Source organism: Mchenga conophoros, linkage group LG20, assembly GCF_057382185.1.
Source record: "Mchenga conophoros isolate Kocher_MC1m ecotype Shallow Benthic linkage group LG20, M_conophoros_male_GT1.1, whole genome shotgun sequence".
NCBI lineage: Eukaryota > Metazoa > Chordata > Actinopteri > Cichliformes > Cichlidae > Mchenga > Mchenga conophoros.
In genome coordinates, this window is record NC_140545.1 from 25,431,433 (window position 1) to 25,445,376 (window position 13,944).

Here is a 13,944-nt window from a genome sequence, read left to right on the forward strand (position 1 = left end):
GAGGCCGGGGGCACCCCACCTCCAAAGGGGCCCGAGCGAGCCCCAGGCCCCAGGCCCCGACAAGCGGCCGCCAAGGAGTGAGCCGGTGTGTACCCGGACGCCCACCCCCAGACACAAAGAACCACCAACACACCGACACCTGAGGGAGTCCACCACCGGCAGGGGAAGTGGTGGTGGGTGGAGATAGGCCTCCAAACCTTGGAGGGCCTGAGGTGTCCCCAGAGAGGTGGCGTCTGATACCCAACCTGACATATAGACACAGACATACAGGCACACACAGATACAAACATCCATTCCCACCCTCATGCTCTCATATGCACTCACTCCACACTCAACCAACGTGGAGACAGACATAAAGAGACGCTGTACACACAATCACACTCCCCAAGCGTACTCTACAGACCGGGTCTAGGTACCCTTGCCCCTGGAGGGGTGAATTGCACCCAGACCCAGGTGGTGTTACCCTTTTCCCTGCGGTGGGGAGAGGCAGACCACCCCGACTCCGCAGCAGCAGGGAGGCCCCACACCCCAGACCGCAGTCGGACGGCCAACTCCTCCTTCTAAATTCCTACACTTACATTTTCAACTTTTTTTTTCTTTTGGCAAAACTTTAAAGCATAACTCAAGTGATTTTTTTTAAAATTCCTTAGTGTCAACACAATAAGTACTGACTTGACAAATATTGCTTGTGTCACCACAGCCTAGGTCATAAACGTGCATTATTATCAAAAGAAATTAAGAGTGAACTGCATGACCACACTGGGTGATGATGAAAGAGAGTATGGTAGATTATATTTGCAGCAGTAGGACATGCACTGTGTGTGTAAATGTTCAGTTAAACATCACATACACAGCTGAAGATAATTTCACACAAAGGTACCATTTACTTCTGTTTAATTAACATTTCCTAAAAATAGAGTTTCCAGGTATTTCAGGAAATTTTATCCTTATTTATTTAGATCTTTGTCTGTAATGAACAGGCTTGTTGTGTCAGACAGGGTTGGGGCATCAAATATGTTTTATTTTGTCTCTTCTCTGAAAATGATAGAATATTGCTAACCTACAATTTTAAATACTTTTGAACCTATATCAATATCAATCCCTTTTGTTTTATTTCTGTCACCTACCTCTAATCCTACACAATCAGGAACGCTGTCCTAAAGTAATGTACAACCATATGAAAAATGGCTGAAAGATCCTATCATAAACTATGCACTGCTGCACGCTGTAGCATAGCGGCAGAATGTTGATAATACCAACAAACTTGTCCCTGTCTGTGCTGAAATATTAAGACCACTTTCTGCCTGTCAGGAAGTAGATAAGTGCAGGTTCACCTCAGTGAACATGATTAAATCACACAATAACCTCCTTCCCCTTATCAAATCCTCTTAAGCAGGCTGCATTACATATCTGCCAAACAAAGAAAACTCAATCAGAACAATCAACCAAGCCAGGCCAAGCCCGTCCCACTAGCTTGTCTGATCCCATTGTCGTGATTAAAATGAAAATGGAGCTGGGACATTACCAGAAATCCCATGTTCACCTTATGAGGAAGATCAGAAATGTGTGTGTGTGTGTGTGTGTGTGTGTGTGTGTGTGTGTGTGTGTGTGTACTCGTATTACTGGCTCTGTGAGGACGCACATGTTTATTAAGTCAATGTGAGGACCTCGTTACCCTGTGTAGGTTAAGTCTTCTAGGAATTTCCTGATTATGGTGATGACAAGTGAATGAATTAAATCAATGTACTGTCCTCTGAAGTGAAGGAAACAGGACTTTTTATCTTGCCCTCTCTCTCTCTGTCTCGCTCTTTGTGTGTGTGTGTGTGTGTGTGTGTGTGTGTGCATAAAAGAGGAAGATAAGATAAATGTATCCCGTGTTATTTCCTGTTTGTTTGTTTTTATAAAAAAAAATAGGGTTTTATTGTCTGCAGTATTAACAGAAGATACATTCTAACTGATAGCATTGGATTGGTGATATTTATTGTTTTCATTCTTAGTAGTAATAAATTAATTTATTCATGTGCAGTTTGTTTGAAGCAAAAACATGTTTTTAATGTGATTCAACACAGAGTCACCTGTATGGACATATTCCAAATGTGCTGCGGGGTTTTGGATTATGACTCTTATGAAATGGCAAAATATGAAATAAACCACTGGGTACAAAGATTTGGCTCAATTAATCTGCTTATTCATTTATCTCTTTATTTATTTATACGTTAAATTAATTATACTGTAGGATATTCTCAGTTCCGTGAGTATTTTGAAAATTATGCAGTTTTCAAATTTTTGCCACCAGCACAAAGGATTTGTGATGCAATAAATACTTGAATTGCAGACATCAAGCTTTAATTCAAGGTCTTTAACAAATGTCTCTCCATGTATCTGTGTGAGCGCTTATTTGTGTGTGTGTGTGTGTGTGTGTGTGTGTGTGTGTGTGTGTGTGTGTGTGTGTGTGTGTGTGTGTGTGTGTGTGTGTGTGTGTGTCAGCAACTCCTGGGCAAGCTTACAGTAAGAGGCACACTTCATATTATTGTTGCTCCAGTTCACTTCCTGGGATAATCCTTAACACAACAGAGTGAACGGCAGGTGACCTGGACCAACGGTGATACAGTATGGGGCTCCATTACCAAACACACACACACACACATACTCACACACACAGAGTCATCCATTCATAAATAATATCAATATGACCCACTCGTCCCTCCTTCCTTCTGCTTTATCGCCACTCCTCTAACACATTTCTCCGTCTTGAGCTCCCCTCCTCTACTCTTAGCAAAACATATTGTAGCCCTGCAGCCTGAGATGAGGGAGTGTCATTCATCCACAGCCCCAAAGTCATCTCCTCCATTAACAGCACTGTCTAATTAAACCTGTAAATGACAAACACATAGACACAAACACAGGCTGTGCTCTAATGACCTGCTGTAGCAGGAGACTGATGGGCAGCTGTCTCTTGTCCATCCTCTGTGCAGATCAACCTTGAGACAGGAGACCTGAGGGATGACAATTGGACCTCCGAGATAAAACCGGAAGGTTACCAGAGCATTGATAATGAATGATTTATATACAGGAGCTTAGCAGTTAGATAAGTTGATTGATTCATTAGCTGAGAACAATATTGTCTTTTAACAAGATGATGTTTTCAGTGCTGTGCTTAGTAGGTCTCACATATGATTTCATCTCCTTCCAGATATTCACCATAGCAAAACAAAAACAACAAGGGATACTGGAGAAACAAACAAGAGGTGTTTTTCTGCTGTTTGACTCAGAATCAAAAACAATAGCAGTCTCCGGGGATCATATCTGGCATTATTATCCTCTTATTTGTATTGTATGAAAAGGGAATAACAATAGAGTGGGTCCATGGCTTATCTAGAGCTCCTGTATTAACCACTGTGGGATTAGCATTAGCAGCCAGAAGCTAACTTGGTTATGTAGCTCAAGATGCTACATCAAGAGGGTGGCAAAAATCAAAAGCCTTGAAAACCCCTGTTTCTTACTAAGAGAGAAAGAGAGAGGCTTTATTGCATAACAGTGATGCTAAAACCCAGCCTCTCTGAGAATAAAGCATCTGTCTGTTTGTTTGTTCCTCTCGCTGTCAATCACTAAAATCACCCTGCTTGTCCACTACACTGTCCCAGAGAAACCTAAGCATGGACAAAATAAACAAATACTCTTCAATCCATTTTCATATTAGTAATAAAATGTTCGAATATTTCAGAGGAATTATCCCTTCCAAAAAACAGAATAAAAGCCCTCTTATTCCCGCTAATCCCTCAAAGACTGTGATATTACCTGATAGGATGTTGTACAGTGTGAATACTATCAACAAGGCATGGCGAAAAATAATGTAAGCAGTTTCCCATTCTGGAGATTAAACCGAGCATGTCTCTTTTCCAATTTTTCTCTTCCCCAGAATGTAAAGCTTGTTTTTTTCGCTGAAGTTCTCTCTCCTTGCCCCAGAATGAGTCATAAACAGTTTCTTTTTCTTTGTCATGCAGCTTAAAGAAACAGAAGTTATTTACTATATCTCCAATAAAAGGGTTAATTAAGGAAACATAATTTTGGGTTCACTTTTTCAGTTAGCTTTGAGGATTTTACACATTTGTGATTTTCAGCTGTGATGAGTGAAGTATTTCTAACTGTGTCAGTTAGGCCACGACTTTGGTCTATTTCACCAGCTTGTGATTGCTATGAAATTTTGAACATTTGATGTTGGTGTTGTCACTCCTTTGATGCTGGCGAGTTTATTTCCCTCCTGAAATCACAAACTACATGATTCTCAAACTGTGGGATGGCCACACTGGCAGGACACGAAGCCACTGCATGAAGGGCATGGATGATCGACGGAAAAATATGAATGAATTACCTTTTTAAACAAAAAAAGTTTGCTAATGCAATCAGATTGAGATTTATGCAACTAGAAGCTAGCTTGGATCTTTTGTTATTGTTAATCATTGACAAAAATTGTGGGTTGTGAGAAGTGAACTGAGAAGTGAGGGGGCATGCCAGAAAATCCCTGAGAACCACTGCGCTAAGTCATTCAGGGTCTTTTTGTCTAAGCACATTTTCACACATTGCCCACACCAAAACAAATTTTACACATCAAATGAAACAAAATGAACACCATCAGCTGCTGGAATCTAGAATGACTGATGTACACTTGTCTCAGTTTAACAGCCTACTGTAACAGAGCAGGGTCCTCCGACTGATTGTTTGTGGTTATTAGTCCTAGAGTGAAGAAAATCCCAGAGGCTGAGCTGTATGACACTCAAAGCCCCTCAAGTCCAGCTCTTTTCTGCTCTATACATATTGAACAGTGAAGTCAGGGGGCTAAGAAGATTAACACAATGGGATAAAGAGGCTGTAAGAGCTTTTGTGTAGCCTCTGTATTGTGGGTGGGTTAGAAATGCACAATGAAAGTTGTGACAGCACTCACAAGCCCTTAAACTGCTTGACCTTAATGTTTATGAGCTTTCAAAGAAAAAGCTGTGGGAAGAGGAGAAAATGAAAAAAACAAAACAAAAAACGTAACATGGTAAAATGCAGTGTTGCTAATTCTGTTTGGCAGCACTGCACAAAGAAAGAATAGAAAAACACTGTCAGGTTGAGAATGGGTGTCATCAAGATCACCTGAAGCAAAACTGTCATTGTCTTTCTTTTCACTTAAAATGTAAAAGTTGTTGCTGCGCCTTCCTTGTTCGGCAAAGGATTATTGTGTGTGTGTGAGTGAGTGTGTATGTGTGTGTATGTGCACAGTAAGAGTGACTGGAGCACTGAAATGACATGAAGAGTTATTTGGGCTGTAATGAAGCTGCTTAATGAAATCAGTGCCCTTGAAAGTTCTTCATCAATTCCAGCTCCCTTGCTCACTTGCTTGCACTCCACCATTCCAGCCTGTCAGCTAATCCACGTGCGCGACACAATATTAATTAAACACAGCGTTTCCTGAAGTACTTAAGTGAAGCGCTATCATTGATAATGAGCAGGTTTAAAGGAGTCACATCCCTCCAAAATTACTTTTTAAACCGGCCTTATTAAGCAGAAAATGAGGCCCAAATCAGCCTACAAGCTCCTCATTAAAAGCCACTGATCCTTGGCTACGCGCATGTTCCAGTGGTTTTAATTAGGCTAGTGCAAGATCGTCAGCGACAGGAAGTGCCATTAATCTTGTCTTTTCATCCTGAGTGGGGGGGTTACAGCATGTTGCAGTGTGGTGCTCCAGCCTGGGCCCAGTGGAGCCTTAAACAGTACAATAAGATGAGAATTAAAAACCAAGTGACACACTTTGAAATGTTCTTCATTTGTGTAAAATGACACCGAAACTGTGGGAACACACAGAGTCACGCTTCCCTCTTCTTGCAACCTTTGGTATCACTTTGCATGTCTTTCAGTTAATGTGCATCAGAAGCCACACATAAATACTGACGCACAAAAACAGGATGAAATGTGTCTTCATTTACCCTCGGTGTGTGTGTTTATGAGTAGCACTCGCTGTAGAGGATGGTCCCGGCCCTGCCTGTCACACCGTCTCCGCATGGAGGATTATGGATGGCCAATTACATCGCTTTTGTCATTAATTAATGAGGATAACGAGCTCCCCCTGCTCCCCACAAAACCATGGTGCTCCTCAGCTGGTACTGAGCAGCGAGAGGGGTGCTGGGGCCTGTGTGTGAAAGTGTGTGTGTGCGCGTGTAGATGGGTGTATACTTTACTTCTGCATTACGTGCCTTGTCGATAATTCTTCAAATTCAATGGCTGAGATGTGGTTTAAAGTTGGAGTACTGGTTAGTGCTAGGCAAGAAGTGTTTAAAGTTAGGGTAAGTCTTTGGGACTAGAAGGAGATACAGTGTGATGGAGGGTTTGCTGATTGCTGACTCCAGGGCATTCATGTACATTTGTCTAGTAAGTTGAGGTGTGTTTGCGTGTCTATGTGTCTGTGTATGTCTAGTGTTCGCCCACCACCAGTTATGTATGTCTGGGACCATTACAGAGATTAGGCCATGCTACAATAACGGATGCCCCCGTTTGTCAGCTCATATCCTCTGTCAAGACAACAAGCTAAAGGAGAAAGAGTGTGATGAGCACAGGGATAGAAAAAGGGGGAGGGACTGCAGGAGGAGGAGAAATAGAGGCAAGTTAGCAGGAGAATGTAGGGGTGAGAAAAGCTTTAGTAAAGTGCAAAAGAGGTCTTGAAAGAAAATTGAGCCTTTGAGAATCAAAATGTCCTGGGATCAACAAAAAATGAGGGTAATTTTGGCCTAGGATATCATTTTCAACAATGGCTCAGACTGTTGTCATCAAGTGCTGCCTATCCCAGCTCCTCTCCCCCCCTACCAGGCCCAATTTGGCCCCTGCCACACTGTCTGGGTCTACCATGCGTCGTGTCAGGTGCCTTGTGGCGATAGGCAAAACGCTTTGCATGGCTGCCATGTTTCAAGGGTTTTCAGCCATATGAGCACAAAACACGGGCATCCGCGCACACACATTCACACGATGCACAAAAACACAGACACATACAAACAGACATCCTCTCTCCAACCCCCCTTTAGACATCTGATTAACGAATGAAAGGCCCTGGCCCGTCCCCGCTACACTTGTAGGAACGTCGCCCCAAATCACATGGCTCCTCGGAACCAACTGACTCACCCGCTTATCGCTTCCGACAAGGCGGGGCTGGGAGGGACGACAAAGTGTGATGTCATAGTGAAGCAGAGAAGTTGGAGGTCCACGGGTGGCTGGGTGGGTGAATGTGGGGCATCCTTACAGTGCAACCTCTGGCATTCTCATCTCCTCAGCACCTCATCTCTTCCTCCACGTGCTGTGCCCTCTTTTTTACTCCACACACTGATGAACCCCCCGCGCACACATCCACTTGCCTAGGTCTATTCTCTATCTCACATCCTCGCCCCTTCCCCCTCTCAGGAACCTGCATAAAAACAAGCCTTCAATGCCACTTCACATACAAAGCCTCAACTATGCTTCTGTGAGCGCATTTTAATGAAGACAAAAAATCTCTAATGTTTAATAAACCCTTTGGTCCCCCTGCAGTAAGCTTAATCAGAGTCGAAGGGTGTTCATTTTCCTTCAAGGCCCCTGTTGTAAGTACAGTTTGTGTGTTGGGCTATGTGTGTGTGAAACGGAGTGCTACAATGTGCATCAGACACATGAGCTTGCACATGGAGAGAACTTAATTAGAGAAAACAGCGCTGTCAGATGCATTAGGCAGAGGTACGCACTTAAGGGCATATGGTTTTAGTACTATACCATCGGGTTGGAGAAAAGCACACAAACATACCTCAAAGCTCTGAGCCATGGTAATGAAATCACTCCCTTTCTATCCCACCGAGAGCAAACACAAATGTTTACAGACATCACACAGTCTGTCCGTACTCCTGCACCACACTGGGCTGTGAGAGTAGTAAAGCACCGAGGATTTCTCCGAATAAATACACTGTCCACAAGAGAAAATAGGTGAGAAAAGGCAGCAATAATAGTTTGCAATCTTAATATATGCTATACAATACTACAATGCATTTATAGTAAAATATTTTCTTTCAACACTTTGAAATACCTGGATTATATCATATTTAGAGATGAATCTACGTTCAACTGCAGTACTCCCACTACCTGTTTGAAAATGTGTTTTTGTGAGGAGAGGACAGTGATGACGCAGGTTAATATGACTATTTTTAAATTCTGTGTGTGAGGTGACTCCACAATCTGTCATGGTAGAACAGATCAGACAGGTCCAGATGAGGAATATAAGTACACATAACTGTCTTTCACTGTACTTCATTCATAGTTTTAAATGATGACTTTAAATCTTGTTTTTATAATTGTAGCCTTCACAAACATGTGGCAGATTTTGTTTTTAACCTTGCCCGGAGCATATCCAGAAATGTATCTATTTTCTGTGTTGCATCCAAAATCAATGGGTTTGTATAATTGTAGTTGTATGGATAAAAATTCTTTACGTGTGTTTGTTTTATTCTTTCTTCTTTTCTTTTCTTTTTTTTACTGTATGTTATGAAAAAAGATATGTACATTTCTCTCAATTTTAATATTTTTAAACACCAAATTGTACTTTCTGATATTGCATTAGACACTTACTTTAAGTCACATGAATTATCCATGTAATTATCAATTTATTACATGGATAATTAAGAACAGTTATTTAATTTGAGTCCATTTATCAGCAAATTAAATGAGCAGTCAACATGTTGCACAACAAGAAAAAGGAATGTTTGCCACTTCCCACATCTTCAGATTCTGATTTACATTTACGAAAATTGTAAAACACACAAAAGTGCCCTCGTTATACAGAAAAATGAAGATAAATGATTATTTAAAACACACTTCATTCACTGCTGACTGGCTAAAGCATCGGGGAACACCATCATGTGACCAGCAAGACCGCAAATCTGTCTTAATGTATAGCCAACATGTCAAATAACACACTACCACTATGCACGCTGATGGCCATTAAGATAATAAGGTGCCAAAATATAACATATATTTCTTTAGCTCGACATCTGAGGCCTATAGGGAGGAACAGTGACCACCCAACCATCGGTACACAAAAAGCAACAGTCTCATTTATGGCTATTAGGCTGCACAGGGACTGATGAAACGCAGGGCCAGAGTCCTCACATCATTGGCAGCATTTGTCACATTTCATCTCCGCTGTCCTAACTGTCTCACGGGGCCTCAGACAAGGCATGTGTCATCAAAGGTCCCATTTAAGATGCCATGGGTGGCCTGTTGTTGTGACATGTATCTAAATTGTAAGAGAGACACACTGTGGTGGATCACTTAGTCTCTGACTAGATTTACCAGACTGCTCAAGAACAAATGTCTGGTTTAATGTATTCATCGGAGCAAGTAGAAAGAACACAAATGAGTGTGAATATGTCAGTGTAGGAAAAGCACCTGTGAGATTAAAGGCAACATTTATTCTGGTATTACTCATTTTTTCTAAGTTCTTTCTTACAAATCAAAGTACTTTTCAGGCTGGTGGTGATTGAAAAAGAGCACATTTACCTAACGGTTTACAATTGTAATCAGTCTAATGGAAGCGTTGTTTAATCCACTACTACTGTGTGGATCTTTGTTCAGTGTTAATTTCCAGATCAATAGGTTAAATATGTAATATATTTTGTGACGTTAGATGTTTTTTATTTACACCCCAAAACCACAAATGGAAATCTGACTATTTACATTAACATATGTACACTACTATAACTAAAAAGAGAAATAATAAAGCACTGATATGTAAACTTAGCGATAACATGGACTTGTTATTAGTGTGCCAAACAGAGATACTATCAGACAGTTAGAGATGATCAAAAACAAAGACAAATGCTTGTTTTCAGGAATGTGAATATCACTTCTCTCTGACCAGTACAAATACCAAGCATATTTTCTTTTTAAATATGTATATACTTTGCTCTAAATTCATCCAGTGCCCAACCTGCAAAGGGGAGCTGGCCCTGTAACGTTCAGTGAATTGTCTACCAAAGAGACAGGAGCAGAAATCGTGTTAATAGCTGTCCAGGCTTTAAGAGCCCGCCAAGGAAGCATACAATCACCCAAATAACCAGAGACAGGTCCTGGGTGCCCCGGGCGGCTCTTGCGTACTTCCCTTCAGCGCCACCGACCCCACTGCGTGCCAAACAGGCCTCACCAGCCCCACTGAGCTCGTTTAGACCCATCTCTTCATGTCAAAGGCTTGAAATGCAAGAACAGAAAAATGCCAACTCATTTTTTGCGGGGTGAGTGGGGGGTTCAACTCAGAGGGTAAGAAGTAGAGATCATGTTAGCAGCGTGATAGTTTTTATTTTCTTTTTCACATATAAAATTTGTCTGTGGCTACAATGCACCGTTATTCTCCCATTTGTTTGCCTTGAAAAATAGATGCGTTAAAAGTGTGTCAGTTTTTTCAGGGTTTCCTAAAAAACACGGCATTGTGTCCGGAACGTAAATATAAACAGAATGCATTTGAAAATTTTGAAATTTTAAATTAAGTAAAGTGTGTATTTTTACACTGCCTGAAGTTTAAATATCATGTCAGCGGTGTGTCTCGTGTAAAACTGTTTTAAAGCTGTGGCGTTGTTGTTGAAATGAAGCAAACCGAGTCCGAGCATAGATATGTGTTTTAATTATAAAGACATATAAACAATATATGAAATCCATGTTGCAACACAACCAAAACGCTTCTTCAGTTGATAGGCTGTAGTCATATAACCATTAAGATAACCGGGCTTGAAGCAAGTGATTTTTTTTTTAAGTTGTACAATACAATCATGAGAAATGTGCAGTAACGTAAAATAAAAACAAACCTGTCAACACATGGTATCAGAAAATATCAGTCAGAATCACATAAAGTTGTGTTTTTTATCTCCCACATAGCATCATATAGTCAGTCGGGGGAAGCCTTAATTGCGGTTTCAAATCTAAATGTTGTAGCATTGGGTCCCGTTTCGTCGTTTCGTGTTGTTGTTACTGAATGTTGCATAGATTACAAATGAGCTGATAACAAAAGCTTTCTCAAATTTACCCAAATTTGGACATGGCCTGTAAGTGTTTGTAAAGTACAAGCGACAAAGTAACAGGGACGTCATCCAATAAGAAGGCCTAAGCAGTTCAGTTTCTATGTAGCGTCAGTTAAATCTGGATGAAACATTGCAATATGCTCACTTAACCATATCTTAAGATTATGCATTAGACTAAAGTCGTTTTTTTTTTCTTCTTTTTTTCCACAGAATGGTTTTAAAATAACTAGGGTGGGTGAGAGACCGACACGGGTGCAGTATAGGTAGGCTAAAAGTTCAGGAAAGAGAGTTAAAGCAAATCAAGGCTTGTCGTTACAGTGTTTGAAGAGACTCGACGGTGCCCCAGAGTAAGTAGTGCACTTCTCGGCACAGGTGGCGAGTGCGGAACCCGAGAAGGGGTATACGGCAGCCTGTCCAAAGGGTGCCAGGGCGGTGGGGATCGGTGAGGTTATGGTCTGTCCTTGGTTCAGATACGCCACCAGCCGCCTCATCTCCTCCAGAGCCTGCGCCTGCATGAGGATGTAGTTCTTGGCCAGGAGGAGAGTGGCTATTTTGGAGAGTTTTCTCACCGAGGGGCTGTGGGCGTAGGGAATAACGGCGCGCAGGCCGTCCAGCGCGTCGTTCAGGTCGTGCATCCTCCTTCTCTCGCGGGCGTTGATGCTGAGCCGCAGGGACCGTTGCTCCTTGCTCTTCTTAGCGAGGGCCCCTCCGGGCTTGTCGTCCCCAAATGACGAGCCCCTTTTCCGGGACTCCAGCGAGTCGAAGCCATCCTCGTCGTCGCTCGTGTGTTCCCCGCCGCTCTCGTTGGACTTCGCGGTCTGCCCGGAGAGGAAATCAGTGGCAGGTGTAAGCGGGTACCGGCCGGGGCTTCCAGCACCATGGCCAGCGCCAAACCCGAAGGCTGACTGCCCGTAGCGCTGCGTCAGGTCGAGGAGCGCGTCGTTGCTGATGGACTTGAGCAGATTCTCTTCGTTGACATTCATTTTCTCTTCCAGAGCAGGTTTTGACCAGGAAAAGTCTACCGCGCTTCCTTTATCCTTATCCTTTATCCTAGCTTTTGTTTTGGAAACAGTAGCGTGTTCTCGCGTAGTTCTCTCCAAGAGTTGCTGTTTCCAAGGAGTTCCTCTCCTTCTTCACTCCTTTCCTCTGTCAGTGCAGTGACTCTTCAAGAAGGAGGCTGTGAATCTGAAGCTTCTACATGCATTCACCTCCTCTGTACACTGCGCTCCCCCCTTGTTGCGCGCATAGCCCACGTTCAACAACACTTCTCTAACTGTGCTCGTTGAGACCGGAGCGCTCGTGTCCCTTTCGTACGGTCGGTTTCCTCTCGCGCGTCTTTCTTGCCCTCCCTCGCCTTGGGCAGATTGTGACTGGCGCTCTGCCCTGCTTGCAAGTTAGTAGGAGCACGAGGCCCGTCGGGATTATCTGCCCGTCCAATCAGGGGGGCGTTTTAATTAACTCAGGAAGAGCGCAGGTCTGCTCCCAATTTCAATCACAAAGCGATAAATGCAACACAAACTGACACAGCCGCGTGTATGCCGGCACTCTCCACGAATAAATACAAATTTAACAAAACTGTTCTTTCCGATACTTTAAATAAACTTGAAGTTGGAGGTATTTGTAGGATTTTTTTTTAGGCATTTAAAATGCACAAATGAAGAAGAGCTCAAGCCTTAACATACGACTAGGTCGTTGGAGAAAAAGGACTCACCTATCTGAAGAAGTCTAGATCAGAAACATAGTGAGGGATCAGGTAAAGGACATTTTGTGAGGTTTGGGAATGTGACCTCCAGGTTCGAGCGTTTTGCTTTTTGAAGTGAATGTGATAGATAGACAAGCTGACAGTGCAGTGACAGTTTTGGGCATCAGTTTCAATTGTGCAGCCTTCTCTGATTGATAGTCCTAACAATGAACCCACAGTCCTCCTGACCGCCGTTCACCTGCACTCTGCTATCAGCACCAACAAAAGCTCGTGGGCAGATACACTCAGACATCAGGTGTTACAGCCCCTTACACTATCCAGTCAGTGATTAGTGAAAGAATCAGTAACCAAATGTCATGAAAATGGTCACAATTTGCGATAATATTAAAGGCCAATACTCTTCTTTGCAAGAAGAGACAATAGGATGCTTTGATAGAATTTAAAGAAAATAGCTCAGCGTCAACTTGAGATCTCTAAATATCTGCTAAATCTGCTAAATAAAGATTTGTAATACAATTATATACCAAACGATAATCAGAATTAAAACGTCATTATATCTGTAGGTGTTAGAGTGCAAGTCAGACACTTCCTGAGGATGAGGAACAGGTGTCCTGACTGTCACTAAGTTGATAGCTGAGATAACGGTGCCACTCTGAGTTCACTGTAGAGCATTACACCACGGTGAAGCCTCCCGTAACTCACTAAAGCCATACACTGTACATTCAGCTCCCCCTATGTTAGTGTATATTTTTGTTTAGGTGATGGTGCCACCTTGTGGAGATGCCTTAAAAATGCTCTAGTGCGACAGCTTGACGAGGTATATATATATATATATATATATATATATATATATATATATATATATATATGTAGTATATGGTGGGATAGACTGAAGTGCTAGGCATGGGACTAGAGCCAGAGGAGCCTACACTGGTGGTCCTTCGAGCCGGAGAACTGGCCAACATGCTCTTCATGGAAGCAGTGAAGGAGAACCACAAGATATATGTATATATATATATATATATATATATATATATATATATATATATATATATATATATATATATACGCAGTACTCTTGAAGATGCCCGTAGTATACCTGCATTGAAGAGTAGTGTATACTTCCAGGGGCTCATACTTCACTTAGACACTTAGATGTTTGATCTTCATGATGCACAATGATTC

General features: G+C 42.2%; 1 protein-coding gene across 1 annotated transcript; it reads right to left on the bottom strand.

Annotated features, from left to right (window-relative positions):
* Positions 1–10,640: 10,640 nt before the first annotated feature.
* On the bottom strand, positions 10,641–12,441 carry bhlhe23 (basic helix-loop-helix family, member e23). Its single transcript, XM_085260551.1, has one exon. The coding sequence runs from the start codon at positions 12,038–12,040 to the stop codon at positions 11,357–11,359; it is 684 nt and encodes a 227-aa protein (XP_085116677.1). The 5' UTR covers positions 12,041–12,441; the 3' UTR covers positions 10,641–11,356.
* Between the last annotated feature and the right edge of the window lie 1,503 nt (positions 12,442–13,944).